Here is a 25,816-nt window from a genome sequence, read left to right on the forward strand (position 1 = left end):
TTACATGCAATAGTAAAGTAGTGATATATTTACTCGAATGCCCTTGTGGTGCTCAGTACGTTGGGAGGACTATTCGAAATTTAAAATGTAAGATAGCAGAACACATCAGGAATGTTAAAAAAGGATTAACCACTCACAGCGTACCAGACCACTTCCTTAATGTACATGCTAAAGACCCCACAGGACTGAGATTCATTGGAATCAAAAAGGTGGAAAAGTCCTGGAGGGGAGGAAACTATATAGCGGAAATAGCAAAAGAAGAAACTCGTTGGATATATAATTTGGATACACTGAATCCTAAGGGTCTAAATTTAGATCTAGATTTAGGTTCTTTCTTACACATTTGAATAAATATATAATTCCCTATCATCTTTTCCTTTGTTTCATTTATATCTCCATATTTAGTTTCCTTTTTATTAACACTCTTATTCTCATTTCATTTTATTTTTATTTTTAGATTTATATTTATTTTTCCATTTTGATTTCTATTTTGTTTTCGTTTATATGACCAATCATGATTTTATTAACATGGAAATATTCATGTCTAACCTTTAAGTCCCTTTAAAGAACAAGTATTAGCTGTTATTAAACAACCTAAATCAGCTGTCAAGTTCACCTGATTTTAACCACGCCTCTACAATTAAGAGGGTTTATAACTGAAATCTAGCAGTGAACATCATCATACTGCCCTGAGGAAGCCCGCACGATGGGTGAAACGCGTTGGTTATTTGCCTCAACTTTTATTTTGACATTCCATTCTGAATCTTAACTTTTTATCAACGAGCTCGTTTTTCCTAACTCAGATGGAACAGGAACCATCCGCGCATGCGCGATTATCCAAAGAAGCGTGATATCTATTCAATTGCTGGGGAACCCAGAAAGAGGCTGCACTACACAAGATACTTATCTGCAAGGCAAAAAAAACGCCATCGGATGTCAGCATAATACGGGTAAGACCCTTCTGCAATTGTGCGGGTGAATGATATCCCGTCCCTCGCTCACGCATTGTTTGGATATCAGTCCGGTTAAACCTGCAACCGAGAAATCGCTGTGTATACTGCGCCGCTCATGATGGAACACCCATGACTGAAAAATTATCTGACAGGAGTATCTATTCTCCATTTCTACTTGGTTTACATAGTAATCCTCTAGAACTTTTGTTTATATGGGATTAGTGACTTTTCCGGTTGCAGCTATATTTTACATGGTGATCGAGACACCGTTTTCACATCCACTATCCATACTATTTGCATATCTTCATTTTACACTGTGATATTGATGTATGTTTGCATGCACTCTGACTATATAGGATTGCATGTTACAATACGGTTGCAGCTGTCCAATCAGTCAACCTATACAATTATGTTATGACACATGTTTGGTCATTTTGTCAATTCATGTAATATATACCAGTGCACTGGTCTTATGTTTTTTTAATTCTCTATATAAATGAATACGAATACTTATTTTTACTTTTTTTGCCATTTCTGCTTTTTTATAACTTACATTCTATCCTTTACAATGATTCAGGTCATACTTTGCGCAAGTGTTTGTGTTTATATTGTGTTTAAACACATTGCCGCTTTAAAGTTTGCTGACTAAGTCGCCGAATATCGGCGATTTACAAAAATCAGAGCTTAATACATTTACCCCCTGGACTCTTTAGATTTAAAATAAAAAACATTTACACATATTAAAGCAGGAATTGTTATATATTGTTATATATGTTAGCATGTCCAACTATAGTATGTCTAAGCCATCCCAGTTCAGAGCAGCCTTGGGTCTAGATCATTGTTTCTCTGCCCCTTCCTGAAGTACCCACTACAAGTCAGTTCAACATTTCTTCATATGCAGTACCTGTGGTTTAGTTTAAATTTCTTCAAGAAGCTGACATTCTTGCTCATAGCATATCATTTATTAATTACAATATGCTGTAAATCAGGGGTATATTTCTTATATGAAATTAAGCCAGTTCAATTCATAAATAATTGGTTCTTAATAGCCAATGATAATTTTTTTAACTGCATGATCCTCTCTGAAAATCAACCCTGTTATAAATAAAGTGTTGTTTTGTTTTCCAGTTCTACATTCACAGATCAACCTACTTTCATGTTGTAGTTTATGACTTCCTCAATAGAAACATATTAAACACCGGCTAATTACCTCTTATGGAAACTTTATTAACAATTTATCTAAAACCATCTGCTTTACAGAGAATTAAGTGACATCAATGTGAAACATTAGGAATGTAAAATAATATTGGTCAAACAGAACACTGATATGTTACTTGTACATTACCTATACAGATAAATGTTATTAGCAGGCCTCAGATATTCTTGTCACAATTGAAAACTGAAATTTTTCAAAATAGAATTTTAGCACAGTACCTGGAACAGTTCACCCTTTCACATCAGAGGTGGGCCATCCAAGTAATCCTGTTGTTGTTGTTGTTGTTGTATTGTAACATTGGTCTATATCTTGTTTTACAGACTTCAGTCACTCAATAGAATATAAGTGGGTCAACCATGAGCTACATCTGAAGTGCTATGTAAATAAAGTCTATCCAGAGGATAATGTTCTGATTATATGGAAGGTGGACAGCCAAACGGTTCAAGAAAACATGAGCAATGAAAGCTCCCATATTGTTATTAATTCTTCTCTATCACATCATTGTATTATATCCCACTCAATTGTGGAAAACACCTGGACAGGCAATTGGAAAAGGAAAGGTAAGTAATAATAGCACGACCTCATAGACTTGTTTGCTAAGGACGTTTAAATAAATTACATATATACACAGTATAGAATTGGGATATCAGAAGTGGCCCTTAGATAGCGTGCAATTATTTTGAGGCCTGTGGGTAGGGGAGGTAGGTATAGGTGGTAGTAGGGTAAACTCTATTAAAGAAATGGGTTTTCAGACAGTTTAAACATTTGAAGGCTGTGTGAGAGTCTGATCAGTGAGGTAGGGTTTGTCTTAAGTGGTTAGCGGCACGTGTCTCCTGCTAATTCAGAGTTAAACATCACAAAAATATAAAATATGAATGGTCTGCACATGTGCCAGCCAGGGATAAATTAATGCTAATCTACTTTAAAGTCTGGGGATTGTTTATAATGCTGATACATCATTAGCCCTGTGTCCTAGCAGGCACTCTGTTATGGCTTATGTCCTGTGTCCTGTTTTAAAAAAGAGAAGTCTGGAGTTCAGGATGTATAAAGATAAGAACAAGTTGTCAACTAGGTATATGGCCCAGCTCCCCCAGATGCAAGGAGATTTAAGACCTCTTTGAAGTCACCAAAAGACTGCGAACTCTAATGTACAATATGTATTTATAAGAACTAGTATACAGCAAAATAAACATTTTATAAATTCATATATGAGCAGGTCTCTCAACATATTCAAGATCAGTGCAACAAACACATCACATTTATGTCGAACTTATCTGCTACCCCATAGAGATTACATAGAATCAAAGATTGTCCCAAATAAGTAATATTTCATAGTCACATTTTATATGTATCTTTATGTGTAAATTTATGCTCTGGTGATTGAATGCTTTATTATGTTTCTATGATGTTTTGGTACAAAGATATCTAATTTTTAAAAATTCCCTACTAAACCTGTGTGGGTAGAGGATGTCTTAGAAAACTATTGTAAACTCAAATTAGCATAGACACATACCTCTTCTAGTGAGATCACAAGGGAAGGCACTGGGGGCTGTAGCAGCATGCTTATAAGGTCACCGTATATGTATACAAATTGTTTATTTTGCCTGGAGACCAATCTAATTTGGGTTATGATACTTCTGCATCCTATCTTTTCTGCATAAAATGTGCATTCATGGTGCAAAAGGCATCCCATTCAAAGTATTGGCTAATGCTTTTTTACTAGCACTTCTGAGGATGCGTAAAAAGTTGGGTGAAAGAGGCTGTAGCCCAAAATGTGCAATCTCCACCATCTGATTTAACTCATGTTTTTGTATGTCAATATAATATAAGGTGAATCCTTAGCCTACATTTAGTACGGAATGCTAACCCCCGCAGCTCCTCCAAACAGAAGGAGCAATTTCTACAACCGTCACATTCACCACCAACTTGATGCAGTTCCAGATTCCTTTCCAAAAATGGGAAATATAGCAGAATTCTTTGGTGCAGATGGAACCTGAGGGAAATAAAATGGAAAGTAAATATAGTGTAACCTGTATAACAATGATAATTGCAGAAGCTAAAAGACCTATAATTAGGTGGAGCTAGGACCTTAAATCAAAACAGCACGTAACAATAATGTAATTCCACTCATATACGGAGCCATACATATCTCAAGGTGTCTCTGACTCCGCATCGGCAGCATATATATCTGGTTTACGGCAAATCATTGCGGGCATGCGCAGAGTGATTTCACGCATGATATGCTACGCAAACTGGCATAAGTCACACTCTGCATCAACACCTCTGTGTAGGTAAGTGACACCAAATGAAGGAAGAAGGTCATATTCTATTAAACGCGTAACACAAAAGACCAAAGTATAGATTAAATATTCTGGGCTGATTCATTATTGCACGCAAGTTGCATTTTTAAAATGAGCACGGAACTTGAGCATGTATTCAAATCCAAGTGGATCTCAAGATATGTTTCCATTTGAATCTGGGTATAACCAAGCTTTGCCTAAACAGTACTTGTGGTATGCTAACAAACAGAACAGACTGCAAGATAGGCACATGTATGTGTGCAATATAAAATCCCTTTAGAACTTATGTAAAAGAAAACATTATACAAGAAATTACTAACTCTGAATACTATAGTATTCGCTTTCAAGACCCAGCCCTTTATAGACTGGATGGGATGCATTTGACGGACAGTGGCCTCAAGGATTTCATAGCACACATATATGCAGTTTTGAGCGAGTTAGTGAGGAGCTAGGAGGTGGCGGGCCTAGATTCTGGAGAGAAACTGGCATGGCGGGTGAACACTGTACAAGATAAACACGGTGGGTGAAGTGCACATACAAAGTAGCAGGCTGGCAAATTAATAAAAATGTGTTTTATATAATTAATCTTCTTTGCATACATATTTATTTTGCTATCTCTTTGTATGCATATGTGTAGTTTTTAATACAAAGACTATGCCGTGACAGTTATCATCATCCTCTATTTATATAGCACCACTAATTCCGCAGCGCTGTACAGAGAACTCACTCACATCAGTCCCTGCCCACAGGGCCTGATTAAGGGTTCTGGCTGCCCTAAGCTTATACACCTGTAGCACCAACCCCCTCTCTCAAATTAGTAAAGGAAAACTAAGGGGTTTTCTTCAGCAAGACAATTTAGACATATTCTCTTACCTGTTCTTGCTGTTCTTTCTTGCTTGTTCTTGCAACTTTGTTGTGGTTTAGCTGTCTTCTCGAAAGTTGTGGTCCTATTTTGAAAATGTGCAAAAATTACAAACCCTGAATGATTAGGTTCTCTAGAGAGCATCCTCGTGAACTCCACACAATACAGAGAGCATACTCCCCCACCAGCCATTTCATCACCCACCCATTTGCTCACCCCCCCCCCTCAGTCATTTTCTCAACCCACAGGACCCAATTTATTACTCCCCCTAGCCATTTCAACAACCATTCCCCCATGCTATACCATCACCCCCCCAGCCATATCATTAACCCCCTCAGCGCTTATGCATTACCGCCCACCAGCCATTTGATCGTTTATCAGCTCAGCACCAAACAATTTTTAAACACCTCTGCTATAAATCAGTGGCCAATTTATTACCCCCTCCCCCAAACCAGCTATCTCATCTTTAATCACCCCCCCCCCCCAGCCATATCATTAACCCCCTCAGCTATTAATCAGTGGCTAATTTATTACCCCACACAGTGTCAGACTGCCTCATAAAAGGCCCACAGGAGAAACCTATGGTTGGGGCCCTCCTACTGACATTTAGCTCTGCATATCGGTGTGGAAGCATGGCCCAATGTAAAATCTATATTTACATTACACATTTAAAGGGAAATATGTGTAAATAAATTTGAGAAATGTATTCTTAATACTACCTGTAAAAAAAATTGAGAAATGTATTCTTAATACTACCTGTAATTGATGAACATTTGTGACCTCCTGATTCTCAGTCTGTGCTGCTGCTGGATTCAGGCTCGGCTGGTCCAGGGCCCCTGATGCAACTCAATTCCTACCATTTGCTTGTACTCTTACCTCTCTGTGATCACCGACTTTTCCTATTGACCCAGTTCTTTACTCAGTCTTCAGTACTTACCTCTCCTAAACCTCATATGTTCCCCCCTGCAGTCCCTGCACCCTAGCTTAATGTAATTTCCCATTGCTTCTTGTTGACTTTTCTACCAGCCCACTTTGACCACTGTATGTATACAAATATACATACATACATACATACATACATACATACATACATACATACATACATACACACACACACAGTGAGTAAAATAGGAGTGTAGATGATGGTATGCCATACACCACTTCTCCTGCTTTGATTGTAAAATTATCAAATTACAGTCACTTACATTTTTCATGCCGTCACTTCTAAATTTTCACTTCAACCACTGTGTGTGGGGATATATATATATATATATATATATATATATATATATATATATATATATATATATATATATATGTTAACTCGTGCATGATACTCATGCATTCTAGTCAAATCAAGCTACTTAAGGTCTTAAAAAGGTTCTTGTCATGCATTTGGGCCTAGCCCAGGCCTCCTCAGGGGAAGAGCGTTACTTCCCGACGCAAGCGCCCTTTTTAATGTGTGTTCATGAGGTAAAATTACCTCACGAAAATGAGTTTGAACCCTCAACTCGTAAATTTAGCCTTTACTACCCCTCCCACGGGGGGAAGGGGGGATGATGGAAGTTAACTGACTTCACTATTCTAATTTTTTTGTCAAATAATGTCAGTATACCAAATTTCAGGTCAATTGGATGAGTCCTTTCTGAGAAAATAGTTTTTTACACACACACACACACTAACACACGCCGCAACACATGTGTGTTCATGAGGTAAAATTACCTCACGAAAATAAGTTTGAACCCTCAACTCGTAAATTTAGCCTTTACTACCCCTCCCAAGGGGGGAAGGGGGGATGATGGAAGTTAACTGACTTCATTATTCTAATATTTTTGTCAAATAATGTCAGTATACCAAATTTCAGGTCAATTGGATGAGCCCTTTCTGAGAAAATAGTTTTTTCCACACACACACACACACACACACACACACACACACACACACACACACTAACACATGCCGCTAGGCTTATATATATTAGATATACAGTCAAGTCCATAAATATTGTTTTTTGTTTTGATTTTTCAGCCTAGTGATGGCTTGCTTCACTGATAGTGACAGCTCTTTGGATCTCATATTGAGAGTCGACAGCAACAGATTCCAAATGCAAATGTCACACCTAGAATCAACTCCAGACCTTTTACCTGTTTAATTGATGATGAAATAAGGAGGGAATAGCCCACACATGTCCATGAAATAGCTTTTGAGTCGATTGTCTCATTACTTTTGATCCTTTAAAAAGTGGGAGGCACATATAGAAACCGTTGTAATTCCTACGCCGTTCACCTGATTTAGATGTAAATTCCCTCAAATTAAAGCTGAAAGTCTGCAGTTAAAGCACATCTTGTTTGTTTCATTTCAAATCCATTGTGGTGGTGTATAGAGCCCAAAATATGATAATTGTGTTTATGTCCCAATATTTATAAACTTGACTGTATGATTTTTTTATTTCTTAACACCTATTAACAGCTGAGGGTTATGTATAGGAGAATGGGAATGTAATAGTGCTCTGTGTTCTAGTCCCCCTGTCTGTTTTTATTAACCCTTCAACCACTGGAATATGCTGCTGTTCATCACACGGAAATTGAAAAGTGATGCTGAATTGTCTACTGGTGTCTTGATTGTACACCTTATATACATTACAATTGTTGGATATATTATTGAACATAATATTCAAGACATAGTACAAGTATATTTTGCAAAAGGTCTGCAAAGGTCAGTAGAAAAATGCAGTGTTTGGACTGTGTTTTGTTTTGTGATATCTTTCTAATTTATAACTCTGTTGTCCATCCCCATGACTTATTCTGTATCCCTGGTCTCTGCTTTCTTTTCTGCCCCCTTATTTCTTTTTCTGTGCCCTTATCTTGCTTCATTGCTGTTCTTATCTATTCTTCTTCTCTTCTCCTTCTCAGCACCATGTCTCTTGCCGGCATTTCAGTCTGCACATGATACTTCTTGCTGTAGGAAAGCCGCGACCTGTGACTTCAGAATCACAGGCTTACAACTCTGCCACCTGTCTTCCTGTGCAGTGGCAGCTGGAGCCAGCACATCTATGTAATTAGGAAGGGAGACAATTTTGACTCCCCTCCTTCACTGTTAGTGACTGGGGGCTTAGTGACAGTAGGGGCCCACCTAGGTTTCTCGGTGGGCCAGTCCGACACTAGACTACACACACACACATATTTCATCTTTCATCACCCCCCAGCCAATTCATTAACCCCCTCAGCTTTTAATCAGTGACCAATTTATTACCCCCCCACACACACACACATCAGCCATTTCATCATTCATCACCTGTCACGGTTAAATGTAGGAATACAGCTAGGAGCCACGAATATGGTGAAAAACACTCTATGTTTATTTGCAGAAGTGCACAAATAGCAGGTAATCATGAGTTTCTAGTAAATACCAGGTGAAAAGCTGATACAGGAAGCAGGAGGTAATATGAACTTGCAGAAAACACCAGGTACACAGCTGATGCAGGGAAGCAGGAGGTATGGAGAGATCCCAGGCTGCAAGTAACCAGAAGCATACCAGAAGGCAGGAACAACAAGTAACAACAGGATGTGACAACAATAACCAGCAATGTATGCTGGGAGTGACAGGTATAAGAAAGGGAACACACAGGTGTAAGGAATAATTAGTTCAACAGGGTTAACTCCTAAAGCACAAGAAACATGCACAATAGCAGCACCTCTGGTGATCAGAGGTACTGCTGCTAACACATAAAATTAAACACAAATAAAGTCCAAAAGTCCAGGAGGCAGAAGCTGTCAATACAAAGCAGCAAGCTTGTAGGCAGGTCGTTACATCACCCCCACCAGTTATTTCATCATTAATTATCCCACCACACAATCCATTAACCCTTTCAACTTTTAATCAGTGGCCAAATTATTACCCCCCTTCCCCACACACACACACCAGCCATTTCATCACTCATCACCCCCATCCATTAACCCCCTGCCCAAACAGTTTATCAGCTCCTCCTTCCCCCTGATATTAAGCAGCATGACTTACCTTCCTCTCTTCTGACCCAGGTTGCTCCGTTTCTTATTCTTCTCCTGGCTCCAGCTCTTCTTCTGACAGACAGACAGCCAGCAGCATGTCCGGCGCTGTAAGCAGCCCTGTCAGTGCAGCGCAGTCTGTGGGCATTGTCTGATCACGTGGGATGTAATAATCTCACGTGACCACACTAAGCAGAACATCGCAGCCGCACTAGCATGGCAGCAAACAGCATCGGATTTGCTGTTAGCTGCCTGCAACGCTTAACACAGTCACAGTCGGGGCCACCCCCTTGAGGCCAAGGGTGACCCCAATGTCTAAGGAGAAAATGATGATTGGAGATCCAACACAATCATAGGAAAAAAATTAATAATAAAGCTTAAAACATTAATTTTGCTGGCGCTGCACCCCCCCAGGACCCTGTGCCCCAGGCTGCAGCCTGACCAGCCTATTGGTTGATCAGGCCATGCATGCCGATCACTATCAGTCGGCACTTACACCTGCCATGTAGCTTGTTCAAATTATAAGGCTAGAAATAATGCAGACCTTGAAGCGGCCGCATCTTCAATTCATTGGCACGCCCTTACTGTACATTAACTACATTCATCCACCCCTTCCCTCCCCTATTCTGCTTCTCAATTCGTAGGCTGTCGTAAGTGGAATTTGCGTTCAGACATGAATCGCATGCAATTGTGTTCACTGGCAAAAGGTCTGTTTCTGAGCATGCGCAGAGCAATCTCACACAAGCTACAGCACACAAATGGACTTCAGACCGTTGACGAACCAGGCCCGAAATGCATTATTAGCAAAAGAATGCAATTCTCTTAATTGGGGGATTTGAGGATTGCGTTTCATTTTACATCTACTCATCCTAACTAATTGTGAATGTTTGACTTTTTGATTTTGCAAATTGTTTTACTACAATTCATAGAACTTGGCTTAGATGAACAGATAAAGCACTTGTTTAATTCACATTTGTGAAATACACAGTGTTCACTATTGTTTTTACATTTTATTTTGTTTTATTGATGTAAAATTGATCTATTTCAAGAAATTATGTTGATATCACTGATTTAGATCACCAATTTCCTTTTTAAATCACAAGGAGAAAGATTTTTATGAGCTGGCGGAAGCTCCGTGGACAACTAGGCATCTGATAATTTCATCTCCCCCCACCCTCAACCCCCCAGCTTCTTACCATAGGAGGCAGGAGGGGGGGGGGGGGGGGGGAACGACCACATTCTGTTCCCATCAGACTGGGAATGTGGTGCTGGCCAATGACATCATAGCCCGCCACCCAGAGGCGGAACTAGTGAGCTGTGGGCCCCGATGCAGGGAAGTGAGGAGGAGGGATCTGGGGCCCACAGCTCATTAGTTCCCCATGCAGCAGGCCCCTCTATCTCCATGGACCCCGGTGCACCAATGCTAGTTCCACACTCCAAGTCCATCACTGATAATAAGGTGCTCCTGACAGTGACTAACACTCAGTGTGAGGATGCCATGGGGAAAATTACAACACTGAATAAGTGACATTATGTCTTTCATTTAGTGTTTAAGGTGCCCCCAATACCTTGGTGCCCTAGGTGACTACTTAGGTTCAGCTAAGATTAGCACTGGCCCAGGTTATGAGGCTTCATTTTTACTTTAATTGGGTGAATAGATACAACTTTATTTGGCATCACTGATATACACAACTTATGTAATTATCATCATTATACAGGTTACACTATATTACTTTTTCCTTTTACCTGAGAATTCTACTGTATATCATATTTATGTGAAGGATCCTGGAAATTCTAATTTCTTCTGCCTGCAAGTTGTGTAGTGTGGCTTTGAATTTTCACATTTAAAGTATGGTTCAAGTCAGATGGTGCTGGTCTTTAGTTTACCATAATTCTAAATATAGCAGCCCCTGTTTACTCCTGTGGGGGACTAGCATAGGGAGACCTATACCCAGTCCAGATAAAAAGTGCCTCAAAGACTTTAGTCTGTGTATTGATTTATGAATTTAGGAGTTAATGAGGATACATAGAATGTTTATATAATTCGGGTATCTATGTATAGTGAGTAGCTCTGTGTTATTTTATATACAGATTGGAGTGAGCGTATGTGCCTTTTAGGGTTCATTCAGATATCCCAGCTGACATTTGCATTGCAATTTGACCACATCTATAACATATAAATTACTCCTTCTCTATTTTAGTGCACTGTTTATGAGGATAGGTTCCTTTTTAGCCGTGACATATTAATAGACACTAATGGTTGAACTTGAACTTTTAATACAGTTTATATATTTTTTTTTTTTTTTAGAAAGCATTGAGGGACCGGGAGATAATCTTACATGTGCATGTACATTTTGTAAAACGTCAAACATGGATTTATTGGCCATCTATTTAAAAAGAAATACAACAGAACAAGTCACTGTGGCAAGTATGAACAGCACATCTGACATTATTCCTGGAACAAACTATGGGAACAGAGTACATACACCAGTAGAACACAGTTTGTATTTAGGCAATCTCGGTATGAATGATAATGGGGAGTATACTTGTGTGATCAAAACGACAACGCAAATGGATATTGAGATGACCTCTGTCAACATAGAAGGCAAGTCTGATTTCTTACTGGAAATTTATACCTTCAATAATGATGATAAAGTAATACTTTTTACGTAAGAAAATGTCAGTGTGCATGTGTTTGAAACTTGAAAAAAAAAAACATTTTACATTCTATTCATTTTACTATCTATAGAAATTGCACATGGCAGAACAGTACAGTAGGCAATCAATACATACATTATGTGGCACATTGTTAGACCTCTTTATCCAGTGAACAGTCATTCAGGTCTGAAGTCTGTGGTCAAAGATGACTGCTCACTAGATGAAAAGCTCCTGCTTATATGCAGACAGAAATACAGTAAAACAATGCAGATGGTGTGGCTTGCTTCTATTGGTCCAGGTTTCAGGAAGGTCCTGGGTGTTGCAGATCATAGGCTAGTTCAAACCAAAATATCCAAAGGTGGGGGTCATCTCTCCAGGGGATGTGCTCTGACTTTCCCGTTAAGATTCCAGTCTCAACTAGTCTATTAGCATTTTATAGTCAGTATTACTTTAACATTTATTCCCTAACATCGCTAACTAGAGTGCAATGTGCGATCTCTTCGGAGAGGGAACCGGACGACTGCTGATGAATAGGGGATTAAAATGATACCAGACATGATACATTTCCTTTAACCTGTACCATATGTTTTACTAACATGCATAAAACTAATAATATTAAACATAAATACTACTATATTTTGACATAAATAACTATGTGTTGCAACTACAATTAATGTGTACTAATTACAAATGTGTGTGTTTGTGCGAATGTATATAAAAGTGTAAAACCTGTTATTGCCACGTGTTGCGGCTGGATACGCCCTTCCACGTCGTAGCGTGCTCTACGCATATTTTCAGACAAAAACAAACAAGTTTGCTCGATATTAATTGAAATGACATTATCCAATTTGCTGACTTCGACACAGTTATCACAACCAAGGCAATCATTCATGGTTATATGAATATTATGATTCAATAAGAAAAATTAGTAATTATGTCGGGACAACCCCTGCATAATATACAAGATAAATAAATATGAAATTATGTTACCACTACAGCTAAGAGCTCAGTTCTTTCTGGTTTGCTAGTATTCACAACAACATGCCATTTCTAGGCCTTAGTATGCCCAGTGCAAAGTTTGAAAATGTCCATACAATCCAACATAGATGTATAAAAATTTTATATTTTTCAAAGCGCAGATGCTTATCCATAACACTTAACACCATCTGTATTTTATTACAATTCTACTTCCTCTTCTCTATTGTCAAATCTAGTCCCACTATGGCATTACTGTTTGTTTTTTTTATTTTTTACTACCGTTAAAAAACCTTTCTAAAATCATTTAATGAGTTGTGATTACCCTGGTTTTTACTGTATCATTTATTTCACCTGTTAAAATAAATGTTATTTTTTATTGTTATGTTAATTTATATATTACAAATATATTCCAGTGCTTTAAATGATATTACCCATTCTAAAACAATTGAAAAATAGACCATTTGTCAACAGACCTATTCCTAATTTCTCATCTAAATATTGCACTTAGAAACATCAAATGGTTACTTGTCGAGGAATAATTCCTCAGTGTGTCTCCTTCGTCAATCATTTTTTAAATTGCTTTACTTCTCAAAACTGAGATCTAAAATGAACATTTCATTTATGCCCCTTATTATTATCTTTTATTTATAAGGTGCCATAAGGCTTCCGCAGCACTATTCATAGGGGGTTAGACATAAAACAAAATTACATAAGTACATACAGAGAAGAACAATGGTTACAGATAAGCAAAAGAATAAATTCATGGATGCAATTAACAGAACAAATCACATAGCATACAAAAACAATTCAGCATAAGACAGAACAGGGACAGAGAGGAGAGTGGGGAGACATAGTTTACAGGCATGAGACATAGTATAGAAGTCCCTACCCGTGAAAGCTTACATTCGAAAGGGAGGGGGTAAATAGAGAGGGGCAGTAGAGAGGGGCAGGAGTGAAGTGGTGAGAAAGTAGAAGTGAGAGAGTTTGTTGAATGCAGAAGTAGCAAGTTAAAGGGAAGGGTCAGAGGGGCCTATTTATGAAAGGTTTCCCCCCTGTAAAATCCCCGAAAACTGTTGTTTTCGGGGATTAAACACTAATTTGCTATTTATGATAGCAGCATCGCAGCTGAAGCTGGCGTACATTATCATTAATGAAAAGTTTCAGTGCTGTCAGCTCTGCTCACGAAGAGCAGAGCTGGACAGCGCATGTGTGGAGGGATCAGTTGTCCAAGGAACCAGTACTCACCCGAGTCTGTCTGACAGGTGTGTGACAAAGGGTCAATTAAAAGCAATCATCTGTTCCTTTAAAAATTATTAAAACTCCCCCTGTCTATCTCTCCCTGTTTTGCCTTACAAATCATGCCACCACCATGGTTTGGTTCAAAAGCTGATGCTCTTACTCAGGAAATCTTGGGTTCGTCCTGCTTTATCTAAACTAATCTTTCACAACCTACTTTAATCAGAGTTATCGTAAACCAATTTTTCTCTCCTGAGACAAATTTCTCATTCCTAACCATTTTAAAAACAATCCACAAAATCCTTCTTAGAATCAGTCAACTCAAAGTTACTAATTACTGCAACCACATTATTATTATTACGTATTTCCTCGCCCACCCCATGTCGTAAGATTTATCATGATTTCACAATATTTTTTTTATATAATCAGGTTTCCTATTTTAATATTGTGCAGTGACAGCCTGAAAAGTGGGAAGGGCCAGGCAGCTATAGTTAGCCAAAATCAGCCAATGTCTTTCATCAATTGCTGGTTTTGTCTGACTTCCTGTAAATGTGCCAGGATGCCCCAACAGAAAATGCATGTGAAGCTACAGATATATAACTCTTCATAAATATTCTACAAGACATGCTTGAAAAATACAGCCTGTATCCAAGTTTATTTAGATCCAGATATGCCAGCTTTGTTTTTTATTTTTATTATTTTTGTCCTCCTGTAAAAAAATATTTTTCTTGAAACTATCCAAAATATTTTGCCTAAATATACAGCTATTTATGATTTTGCTATTTTCTTTTATCTGTGCACAAATGTATTTGGTGGAATGTATACTTGTATAATTTTCACTCATACACTGTATCTTTATTTACAGAAAAGCATCAAAGCAGAAATTATTTATCTCTGATTGCCTCTGTATTGACTGTACTGGCTGTAGCCATATATATTAGATGTCATGTTTGTCAAAGAAAGAACAGCAAATGAACAAACAAGCTTTGCTTTACAAAATTAGGAAGGTAAAGCAGAAGATATAAAAACGGCAGCACAGAACACTTCACATGATGGCAGCAAAAAGCACCTGATCCACCCCATTTATTAGACACGAATGTTAACAATTATCATTAACAAAAAATGAATCTCCACATAAAGGATCAGGAAGACCAGAAAATCATGAAGGGGAAAGGAAATTAAATTATTGTATATGTATATTGTATAATTGTAAGTGTATATTGTATACTATGTAATCTAATGTTTGTAAAATGTCTGCTGCTCCTATTGACCTGATAAATGGCCTATATTAGTTTGTACTAGACCATTTCCTGTTATATGTTTGGTTGAAAAAAACCTATCCAACAAGTGTCAAATCCTAATTCTCATTTTTGGTTAGTTTGTCAATTAGGCAACAGATTAAGGAAATTAGTAGTTTGTAGCTGGAATTAAAGTGGGCCGGTCACATACACACAGTGGAGGTATCTCCCGGATTTCGGGTAGGTTTCTCTGACTCCTGGTAGAGTATGGCACCCTCCCGCATCTCCCCACTTCCTAGGGAAGTGGGCAGAATTAGATCCAAAATGCTGCGTTTCTCTGGAAATCGCCAAAATGTGCATAATTTACATAGCCCCGCCCCAAGACTCCCACCTCCCCCCAGGCAGCTCCTGGACGCCGTCCAAGTATGTTTTTACTATACAAATAGTCTGAGAACAGTGACAGGTAGGCAGTTTGGCTGCCAATGTCTTGGGAAGGGCCCATTTCAGTTAAAGAGAATTAAAAATCTCTGACAGATTTTATGGCATTGTATTTACATAGAATTTCCATAACATTTATTGTGAAAGAGAAATCAATACAATTTGGTTGCATAAATCTACATTGTATCTGAATTGGTTGATTGCATTGTAAACCTGAAGATATACTGTATATCTTGAAATGTAGTAATCATTAATTTGGGACATAAAAGATGGAAAATCACAGTTTTAAACAGGCGCTCTAATAAGGGATGCAGCTGTTATTCCTTCTGATATATTACACCCAAAGATACATCAAAAAAGTAAACTACAGAAATCAGAAGATAGAGGAATAGTTTAGTGCTTCCTTTCAACAGAAATAAATATACCAGATAATATAATATAAAGAAAAATCTGACTTATCCAGTCCATATAACGGAAATCTTTTCCGATGTTATGTTCCTGTAGTAAGCAGTATTTAATCAGTCAGTTCCTCCATTATTTAGTTAGTTCCTCTGTCACTTTTTCTCTGAACCAAAATACGATTAAATTTCAATATATCTCTCCGATTCACCGCCTCTATGTGTAGAGTATATGAGAGATTTTCCAATCTATGTTCTCCTATGAATCAGGTGTGTGGGAAACTCTTATATAAGTCCAAGACGATAATCATATGCACAGAAGGAAACAAAAAAAGGAACAAACATAGCGTGACTCCGTATATACAAATGGAATGACTCGTGAGTAAAAATATATAAACTCACATTTAATACAAAACATCAAACTGTTAAAAACAAATGTAAATCCTCACACTGTAAGAGTCAACTCATACCAGATGTAAAATGGTAACAGGCATCCAAAGAAATGGCTAATACACCCGGGTTGCTGCTGTCTCAATGGGTTTCTCTTAGAGTAAGACTCCACAGGTGGACCTGCTATACACCAACGCGTTTCAACTTTGAACAGTGTTTTTCAAGGTGGTGCAGGTGTTTAGATAATTAGTCCTTTTATACTCCATAGGTTAAAATCTAAAAATAAAGAATCAGGAAGACCAGAGAATCATGAAGGAGAAAGGAAATTAAATTATTGTATATGTTTACTATGTAATCTAATGTTTGCAAAATATCTGCTGCTCCAATTGACCTGATAAATGGCCTATATTAGTTTGTACTAGACCATTTCCTGTTATATGTTTGGTTGAAAAAAACCTATCCAACAAGTGTCAAATCATAATTCTCATTTTTGGTTAGTTTGTCAATTAGGCAACAGATTAAGGAAATTAGTAGTTTGTAGCTGGAATTAAAGTTGGGCGGTCACATACACACACTGGAGGTATCTCCCGTATTCCAGGTAGGTTTCGCAGACTCCCAGGAGAGTATGATAGTCTCCCGCATCTGCCCACTTCCTAGTGAAGTGGGTAAAATTAGATCCAAAATGCTGCGATTCTCAAGAAATCGCCAAAATGTGCATAATTTGCGTTACCCCACCCCCAAGACTCCCACCTCCCCCCAGGCAGCTCCTGGACGCTATCCAAATATGTTTTTACTATACAAATAGTCTGAGGAAAGTGACAGGTAGGCAGTTTGGCTGCCAATGTCTTGGGAAGGGCCCCTTTCAGATAAATAGAAGAAAAAATCTCAGTGACAAATTTTATGGCACTGCATTTACATAGCATTTCCATAATATTTATTGTGAAAGAGAAATCAATACAATTTGGTTGCATCAATCTACATTGTATCTGGATTGGTGGATTACATTGTAAACCTGAAGATATACTGTATATCTTGAAATGTAGTAATCATTAATTTGGGACAGTCATAAATCAAGGTCATAAATCAAGGGTCACTATTTTAACTATTCTTCTGTTTTCAGTGTTTGAAATGTGTTATAATTTACTAGATTTACATTTAAAATAGCATATTCCAAATAATAGAAGTGAACCAGAATAACCTATACATAAATGTTTTCCTGTTAATGTATTGAAAAATAAAAGTAAGTACTACTAATGTGGAATGTTATTTATAAGGCATTAAGATCTCCATCCTAAATGTCAATATCAAACCTGCAAGACACAACTAGCGTAAAGGCAGAAATGCCGTTGTCAGTAGTGAGATGATGCTCTTCCCCTCCTCCCCAGCACACCTGATGGGGTGCAGGATATTTGGGAATTTTCCAGACATTTTAAAGCTAGCAAACTATTTTATGAATAAATATTCTAAAATGTATTGTCTCGTTGTTATCTGCATTGTACAGTAAAAACTTGTGAAATAAAAATATATATGTATTACATAAATTTGGATGTTCTTTTCAATAAAAATGTATACTAGTTATTTATAGTTTAAGTCAATGTTGGCAAACATCTAACATCTGAGAGCCATATTATTTATAAACCACATTATGAAAGTTTGGCTGATACTGTATTCTTGTAGTTATTTCTGATAATAAATCAGCTGTTTACTTGTAAAACGTGTTTGTCTGTTCAATAGACCTCAAAACCTTTTTAAAAAAACTTGAATGTGCAGAGATATCATTCCATACTATTACAATCATATTTGTGTGTACCAGTTTCGATTGTCATTCAAAATGAATTTCTTATGAAACCGGTAGTCATTTTTAACATTTTGGTGTAATTCCCATGTCATGTAGGAATTCACACTGGCTTTTCAGCCAATGGAAATCTAGCTCATAAACAGTTTGTCAAGTGTTATATTTGTTTCCAAAAAATAATTAAACATGGAATCTGTAGTAGGAAACATGTATTATTCCTAATAATAATGAGACAAATTTCATACATTTTACTAATAACTAATCTCAAATTAATGGGACATAATGCAATTTGTGGCTTTTCCGCTCATTTCGTCAAGTCAAAATTTATGAAACCAGCAACATCTCAGATGTTTTAAGGAGGCATCTTTGTACTCAACCTTTTTAAACATTCACTCTGTACCACTACAACCAAAGACAGAGAGTCCCAGCTGACGCTAAAACCTTCCAACTTAGAATCTGTGAGAGCTACTCACATGACTCCTTTTGATCGTGTTCTAAACCGCCCAAGTATCACACATCCATTGACCTCCACATACAATAGCACACAAATCCGTGTTAGTTGCTAAATCCCCACAGTTGTCTTCATTTATCCTTTCAGTTATCAGAAACACATAAACAAACATAGGGGACAAAATCTTTTACTTTGCAGAGATAACTCAGAGATGATAAATACACTACATATAGTTTGCCAGGCAAGATATTGTAAGATGTTACTAAACTACTCTCAGAAGTGAATTTCCTAGTAATATGTTACCCCATTATGTCACTGAGTTACCTTACCGTATTTTATCAATCCTTTATTTGTGTATACATCATACTTGCCAACTTTTGTGGGTTGGCCTCCGGGACATCCCGAGTGCCTGGGGGCGGGGATCACAGATTCGTGCCATTTTGACCCGCCCCCTAAACGGACACCACGTTAGCCTATTACAACAGGGGGCGGAATCCCGTCACTAAGCCCCGCCGCCACCCACTTCACTAACGAAGTGGGCAGGATCCGGGAGGTTGCCATGAAATTCGAGAGTCTCCTGGACATTCTGGGAGAGTAGGAAACTATGGTATACAGGTAACTCCAAGAATCCTTTACTGTGTATGTACCTATGTGTGTATGTATAGGTGTGTATGTATAAAAGTTGAAATAATGTGTGAGAACTGAGGGCTGGATTAAGCCCAAGGGAAAACCAAAAGCTTTGGTGTGGGTAACCATTTTGATAACTAAGGGATAACAAAAGGAGTAGGTGTGGTAATGTACAAACAAGTGTCATGAGGGGCAGGGATAAGGGATCAGTTTAAAAGAGTGGGGGTGGAGTTAGCTCTCTTGGTCCAGGACACCAATCCCTCCCGCCCAACCCTGAGTTCTGGTGCAAGTGTTCGCTACTTGCTAATGGTAGAGAATCTCATGTTTCAGTTCAAATGGCCAAGGTATGTAGCGGGAAGTCTGATGATGGAGTGTAAGTTCAGGCCGAAGGGATGAGGAGCCAATTGAGACACAGACTTTTGGTATGGTACGGGTGTTGTGGTTCAACCCCGGAGGTATGTTGGTACAACAGGGAGCGAATGCCATTTTATGGTACGAGTGCTGTGGTTCAGCCATGGAGGTATGTTGGACCAACAAGGAGATACGCCCGAAGGTATGGTACGGGTGTTATGGTTCAACCCCGGAGGTATTAATTTGCCAGCAAAGAATTCAAGCCGTGGCATAGTACGGGCTGTGGTTCAGCTCTAGATATCCTGGGTGCCATATGTTCGAGGGCCGTGGCATGGTACGGGCTGTGGTTCGGGTCTGGATGTACTTGGTGCCATATGTTGATGGGCCTTGGTATGGTACGGGTGTTGTGGTTCAACCTCGGAGTTAACAAGAGATGCTTGGTGAGAGTGAAACCGGCATGGTTTGCCGTCCAGAGGCTGGTACAACCTTTAACGTGGCAGGTGAACACTGTACAGGATAGGCAAAGTGGTAAAGCATACATTTATGTTAGTCAGTCGTATGGAACCTGTGTCCTTCAAAGAGACTACTTTGGAAATGCTATAACTTCTGCCAATTGCTTTTTGGATCTTTCTTAGCATGCAAGTGATAAGTGGAAACAGAGGTTAGACATACCCCATCTGGAATGTCCATGGAACTGTCAGAGCTTGCATTCCTTCAGATTCTGGATCCCTGTGGCAAGTGAAAAACTTGGGTACCTTTCCATTTCTTCTTGTCACTATGATGTCCACTTGAGGAAGACAGAATCTTCTTATCAATAGCTGGAACACTTCCTAATAAAGGGACCACTCATCTGGTGAATCTGCTTTTAGCTAAGGTAATCTGTTATGTTTTGTTCCCTTCTATATGTGATGCTGAATGTGACTTCAGGTTCATCTATGCTCGTGACATGATCCTTGCTTCTTCCTCCTTGCCGATTTATGAAGGAAACCTCTGTCCTGTTGTCTAAGAATATTCTGAGATATGTGAATCTTAGATGAAAATGAAAGTGTTGAACTGCTTTTGTCTTTGTGACTAAATGCCTTGCACTGGATTTTGATACAGCTTTTCTGCGATAACAACTCTTTGGCTTGTATGGTGTCTATCTGGACCTCCAGGAACTGTATCTGGTATGATAGGATGAGATGACATTTTACTTGTTCACAATCCAGCCATGCTGATCTATAAACTGTATTGCTTGAGCAGTCTTGCAAATGACACTGTGTTTTAAATTCCCCACCACAAAAATGTCATCCAGATAAGGCAATAACTTGAATCCTCAATTCTGCATAAATGTGACTAACAGCTTGGTAAAAACCCTTAGACATCACCAGCCCTAAGGCCAGGCAAGTGAACTGAAAGTGTTGACCAAGGATGCAAAATCTGAGAAAATTTCTGTGATGAACTGCCACAAGAATATGAAAATAGGCATCCTGAAGATCTAAGGATATGAGAAAATCCTCTTTGGCTATGGACATGATAATAGAATTCACAGACTCCTGTAGGAAATGTTTAGTATGGACAAACTTACTGTTCCTCTTTAAATCTTCACAAGGAAGAGTCTGGAATGAAAGCATGTGCTTTCTTGACCTGCAGTAACAAGAGAAATTACATGAGTCTCTTTTAAAGTTTGTAGACTGTTGTGTAAGGCTACCAATTCTGCCCTTGATGACGGAACACTGAACCGCACAAAAAGGTTCCTTTTTAGATACTGATAAAACTCTATCTTGTACCCATTTCTTACAACGTTTAATACCCACTGATCTGTAAAAGAGTGGGCCCTTATGTTTGCATATGTATATCCCCTACTGGTATAAATGGGGGCTGATCCTGGCAATAGTCATAGTGGAATTTTCTGATTTGTCTCTTCCCATAATTTAAGTGTCCTCGCCACTGAAGTGAGAGAGACACCAAATTTCAGAGTGATTACAGAAGAAATATGCAATTTCTTAAAACTCCTCTACATCTTCCTATTAATGAGATCCCTAGGAGAATCAGCATTCTCAATAGGAATAGTAATTCTGGATGACATACTGGACACACAAGGTACCAAACTCCATAGCTTCACTGCCATCAAAAGGATACTTAGGGCTAGAATTACTAAACTGCGGGTTTGAAAAAGTGGAGATGTTGCCAATAGCAACCGATCAGATTCTAGTTGTCATTTATTTAGTACATTCTACAAAATGACAGCTAGAATCTGATTGGTTGCTATAGGCAACATCTCCACTTTTTCAAACCCGTCGTTTAGCAAATATACCCCTTACTGTCCAAACTGTTGAAGTTAGAATGAGGTTTTTCCACCTGTGCCCATTCCTTGAAAAATCTGAGGGGAGGGAAGCGCAGCGGCGATTTTTAAAGGAAGGGGGGGGGGGGGGGGGGGGGGGGGCGGAGATTTTCACACTGTGCCTAGGGCGCCAAGGACCCTAGCACCGGCGCTGTGTATGGCACATAGATCTTCTTTAGTAACAAGCGCCAATCAGCTAGCATACCAGTATAAGTTAAATATACAGTTATGGTATCTGATTTCTGCCCTTTGGCTGTGATCTATATACTGTGCAAAAACTTTTTCAGCTTCCTTCAATAAAGACTTGGCTCCACAAACTGTATGCCTCTTGCAGTCCTTTCTCTCCCTGATCTCTTCAAGACTACAGAAGAGAGCTAGATATTGCTATACAATTAAACACATGCTATTGATAGATACAGCACCCCCAACTTAGGGGCTTAGGTGTAAGTATTCCCTACTTTAAACTATTAATGATATTAGACGGTCCTTGACTTGCAGCCTAGGGCTTTTTCTATGGTCATGGAGTGGTAATGTCCAATATCCTTAAAATTTATAAATAACAGTAGGGTATCCATTATGCCATTCATAATCTGCATGTTGACATAAAAATGCACCAATTATCCATTACTCAAGTCCTGCACTCATAAACAGGTATCTTAAGCTACTGGACCAGGTCAGCTTAGGTAACACTATTTGTTCTGCATGCTTCAAGGAAGTGGGCAGTGTGGCCATCTCACACTGAGAACAGAGTAACTCAGACTCTTTAGTATGACACACCTGTCACGAGCCGTGGCTTTACTACAAGGCGCTGCGGCACGCTTCTTTTCACTTCCTCTCGCCCCGGCCGTCGTCATGACGATCTGGACGTCACGACGACCTGGACGTCACTTCCACCTCTAACCGACCATTGCCAGGGCAACGGTTGGACGCTTCCTCAGCCCATGACGCGTCCCGGCAGGCAAACAAAGCCGGGCGCGTGTGCAAATAATTAATGTAGTGAGCATTCACTACATTGCTCGGGCGCATGCGCACTTTACACACACACCAGCTGGGGCTCATTTTCTGCTTATGGAGCTTGCTCCCGATTGGTCATTATCTGTATTTAAGGCAGGGAGGGCTTAGCCTCCCTCCCAGTTATAGCGTTCAGTTTCCTGGCTGCTGACCTGCTGATTGTTCTGTGTTCCTGTACTGCTGTACCTCTGGATTGACCTTTCTGTGTATGACCTTTGGCTTGTTTATTGGATTATGATTCCCTGCTGGTGACCCCGACTCCTGCCCGTGACTCGGATATTCTGTCTTTCTGCCGGACCTGACCCTTTGCCTGGACCCCACTTCGCTGACTGCCCGTGCCCTTTGACCTTGGCCTGCCCCTGACGTCATTTGCCTTGTGCTGCCATTTCCTTGCCGCAGTACGGTTTAAACCATAGACTTGTACTACACAGAGCATGAGACCTGGGGGCATCTGAGTACCCGTGAGCACATCAAGCTCTATGGGAAAGGCGGCTGCTAAAGGCAAAGACCTCTACCACCTGTTCTACAAGCTTATGACTATAACCGGTAGTCATGACAATACGCAGAAGAACTGTAAGCGTCATGGTGCATTGGCTGACAGCGGGGTTCACAGGATAGTTCGGATCAGTTACCATTGTGTGATTAACTAACTTACTGAAAAGTTAAAGGATTGATCCACTTTTGAGGTTTTTATGATATGCTAATTCAGGTTAGAGACCCATAGAGTAATATTTGTAATTTAGACACCATGTCTATGTTTGATAGTTTGTTAGATAACATTTACCTTTGCTTACTCAATGGCAGCGCTTACAATGGGTTAACTACTTGATCAGCTGAATAGAGACAGGAAAATCTTATATTATAAATGATACCAGTTGCATGGCAATATGAATGCCCTATATGAATACAAAAAAAAAATAGTACAGTCATTGTTAGCGCTTGTCCTCAACACTGCATATATATGTGTGTGTATGTAGTAAAATACCAACATGCGGTATTGGTTCATATTTTGATCAAAACATTTAACATTTAAGGGTACCTGTCACGTACCGGACCAGCCGCTTCTCCCAACATTCATCTTGGATTCGGGTCTGCGCATTTTTTTTATCTGCTCTGGCATTCAACTGTAGGCTGATTTGTGTTCCTCTCATTCACCTCTCTCAGGTATTTAAGGCACCTGCGCCTCTCCCAAATTTCCAGTTCTTCTTGTCCTTCAACCTGCTCAGCTGAGGGTTAGTTAGCTCCCTGCAGTTACCTGTCTAATTTGAAAAACCAGTCTCCAGATTCTCAGTTTATTTGGCAATCCAGACATCCTATTTCTGCAGTTATCTGTCAAACTCGGAAAACCAGAGTCACCAGCTTCTCAGCTTAACTTGGCAATCCAGGCATCCCATGCCTGCAGTCACCCATCATACCTGGATAACCAGAGTCTCCAGCTTCCTAGCTCTTCTGGTCATCCTCGTTCCTACCCTACCTCTAAGCCTTCACCATCTCCAACCGGTCTCACTTGGTGTCTGTCCGGAGAAACGCGGCTTGCAGGGCTGAAGCACCCAAGACCCAAACTCCTTGCTGGAGTCCCTGATGAATACCTTCACCCCGTTACATTCCGCATCTCAGTGGTAGTCAGTATTAAATCAGGCAGATCGCAAAAGACCTGAAAAGTCTTGTCTAGAAATATGACAGTAAAATCTGGCCCACATGGATCTTTCTGGAGAATTCTCTGCCAAGGATCTGCTCCAACACCTGGTGGGTAGGGGGGAGCAGCAAGATGCTACCCAACTCCAGCTGCTTCAGTGTCTTTAAACACTGGCTTCCCGGCTGGACTCCTTACATGGATCCATTTCCATTCCACCTCCAGCAGCTGTTGCTGAATGCCGTGCAGCAGGGCATCCTCCTGCTTCTCCCTCTACTTTACGGCTTCCCATGGCCGCCAAATAACCAAGATGTACCGTCGGTTACTAAACCAGTGCTCTATTCAGTTCGAGCTTCTACTATCAGAACTTTCCCACCGATAGAGCAAATGTATCCTTTATCATCTCCCTGCTCTCGGATTCAGTCCTGGCTTGGGCTTCTCCCCTCTGGAAGTTGTATGACCCACTGCTTCAGAACAGTGCTGCTTTTATGTCCTGTTTCCGCAAAATTTTTGATGAGCCAGGTCGGGTCTCCTCTGATGCCTCCAGTATCCTTCGGCTCCGCCAGGGCTCCCGTTCTGTAGGCCACTATGTTATCCATTTTCATACACAATCCTCTGAATTTTGGCACAATGACAAGGCCTTGGTAGCAGCATTTTGGCAGGGTCTTTCTGACAGCATCAAGAACGTACTAGCCACTCAGGAGCTCCCCTCTACACTTGATGCTTTGATCTCTCTATGCAACAGCGTAAATATTCGATTCCATGAGAAAATGTCCTAGAAGGAACCCACGCGTAGACCTATCTTTAAACAGGCACCCCGTGTCTAGTGTCCAATCTCCTCTTACAAGCCCATGCAACTAGGACGTTCTTATCTTACTCCTGAAAAACGGGAAAGGAGAGTGAAAAATAATCTCTGCAGCTACTGTGCCGAACCCGGGCACCCTCTTAATTCCT

The 25,816-nt window shown here is 39.6% G+C and overlaps 1 protein-coding gene across 3 annotated transcripts in view; it reads left to right on the forward strand.

The window, feature by feature from the left end:
* The window catches only part of HHLA2 (HHLA2 member of B7 family), a 68,090-nt gene extending 49,736 nt beyond the window's left edge, over nucleotides 1–18,354 (forward strand). For all 3 annotated transcript variants that reach the window (XM_075194912.1, XM_075194911.1, XM_075194913.1), the window contains 3 exons: nucleotides 2,490–2,729; nucleotides 11,644–11,940; nucleotides 15,073–18,354. In XM_075194912.1, the coding sequence (XP_075051013.1) occupies nucleotides 2,490–2,729; nucleotides 11,644–11,940; nucleotides 15,073–15,182 (647 nt within the window). In that variant the 3' untranslated portion in view covers nucleotides 15,183–18,354. The remainder of the gene's footprint in view (nucleotides 1–2,489; nucleotides 2,730–11,643; nucleotides 11,941–15,072) is intronic.
* The last annotated feature ends 7,462 nt before the right edge of the window (nucleotides 18,355–25,816 follow it).

This window comes from Mixophyes fleayi, chromosome 2, assembly GCF_038048845.1.
Source record: "Mixophyes fleayi isolate aMixFle1 chromosome 2, aMixFle1.hap1, whole genome shotgun sequence".
Taxonomy (NCBI): Eukaryota; Metazoa; Chordata; class Amphibia; order Anura; family Limnodynastidae; genus Mixophyes; species Mixophyes fleayi.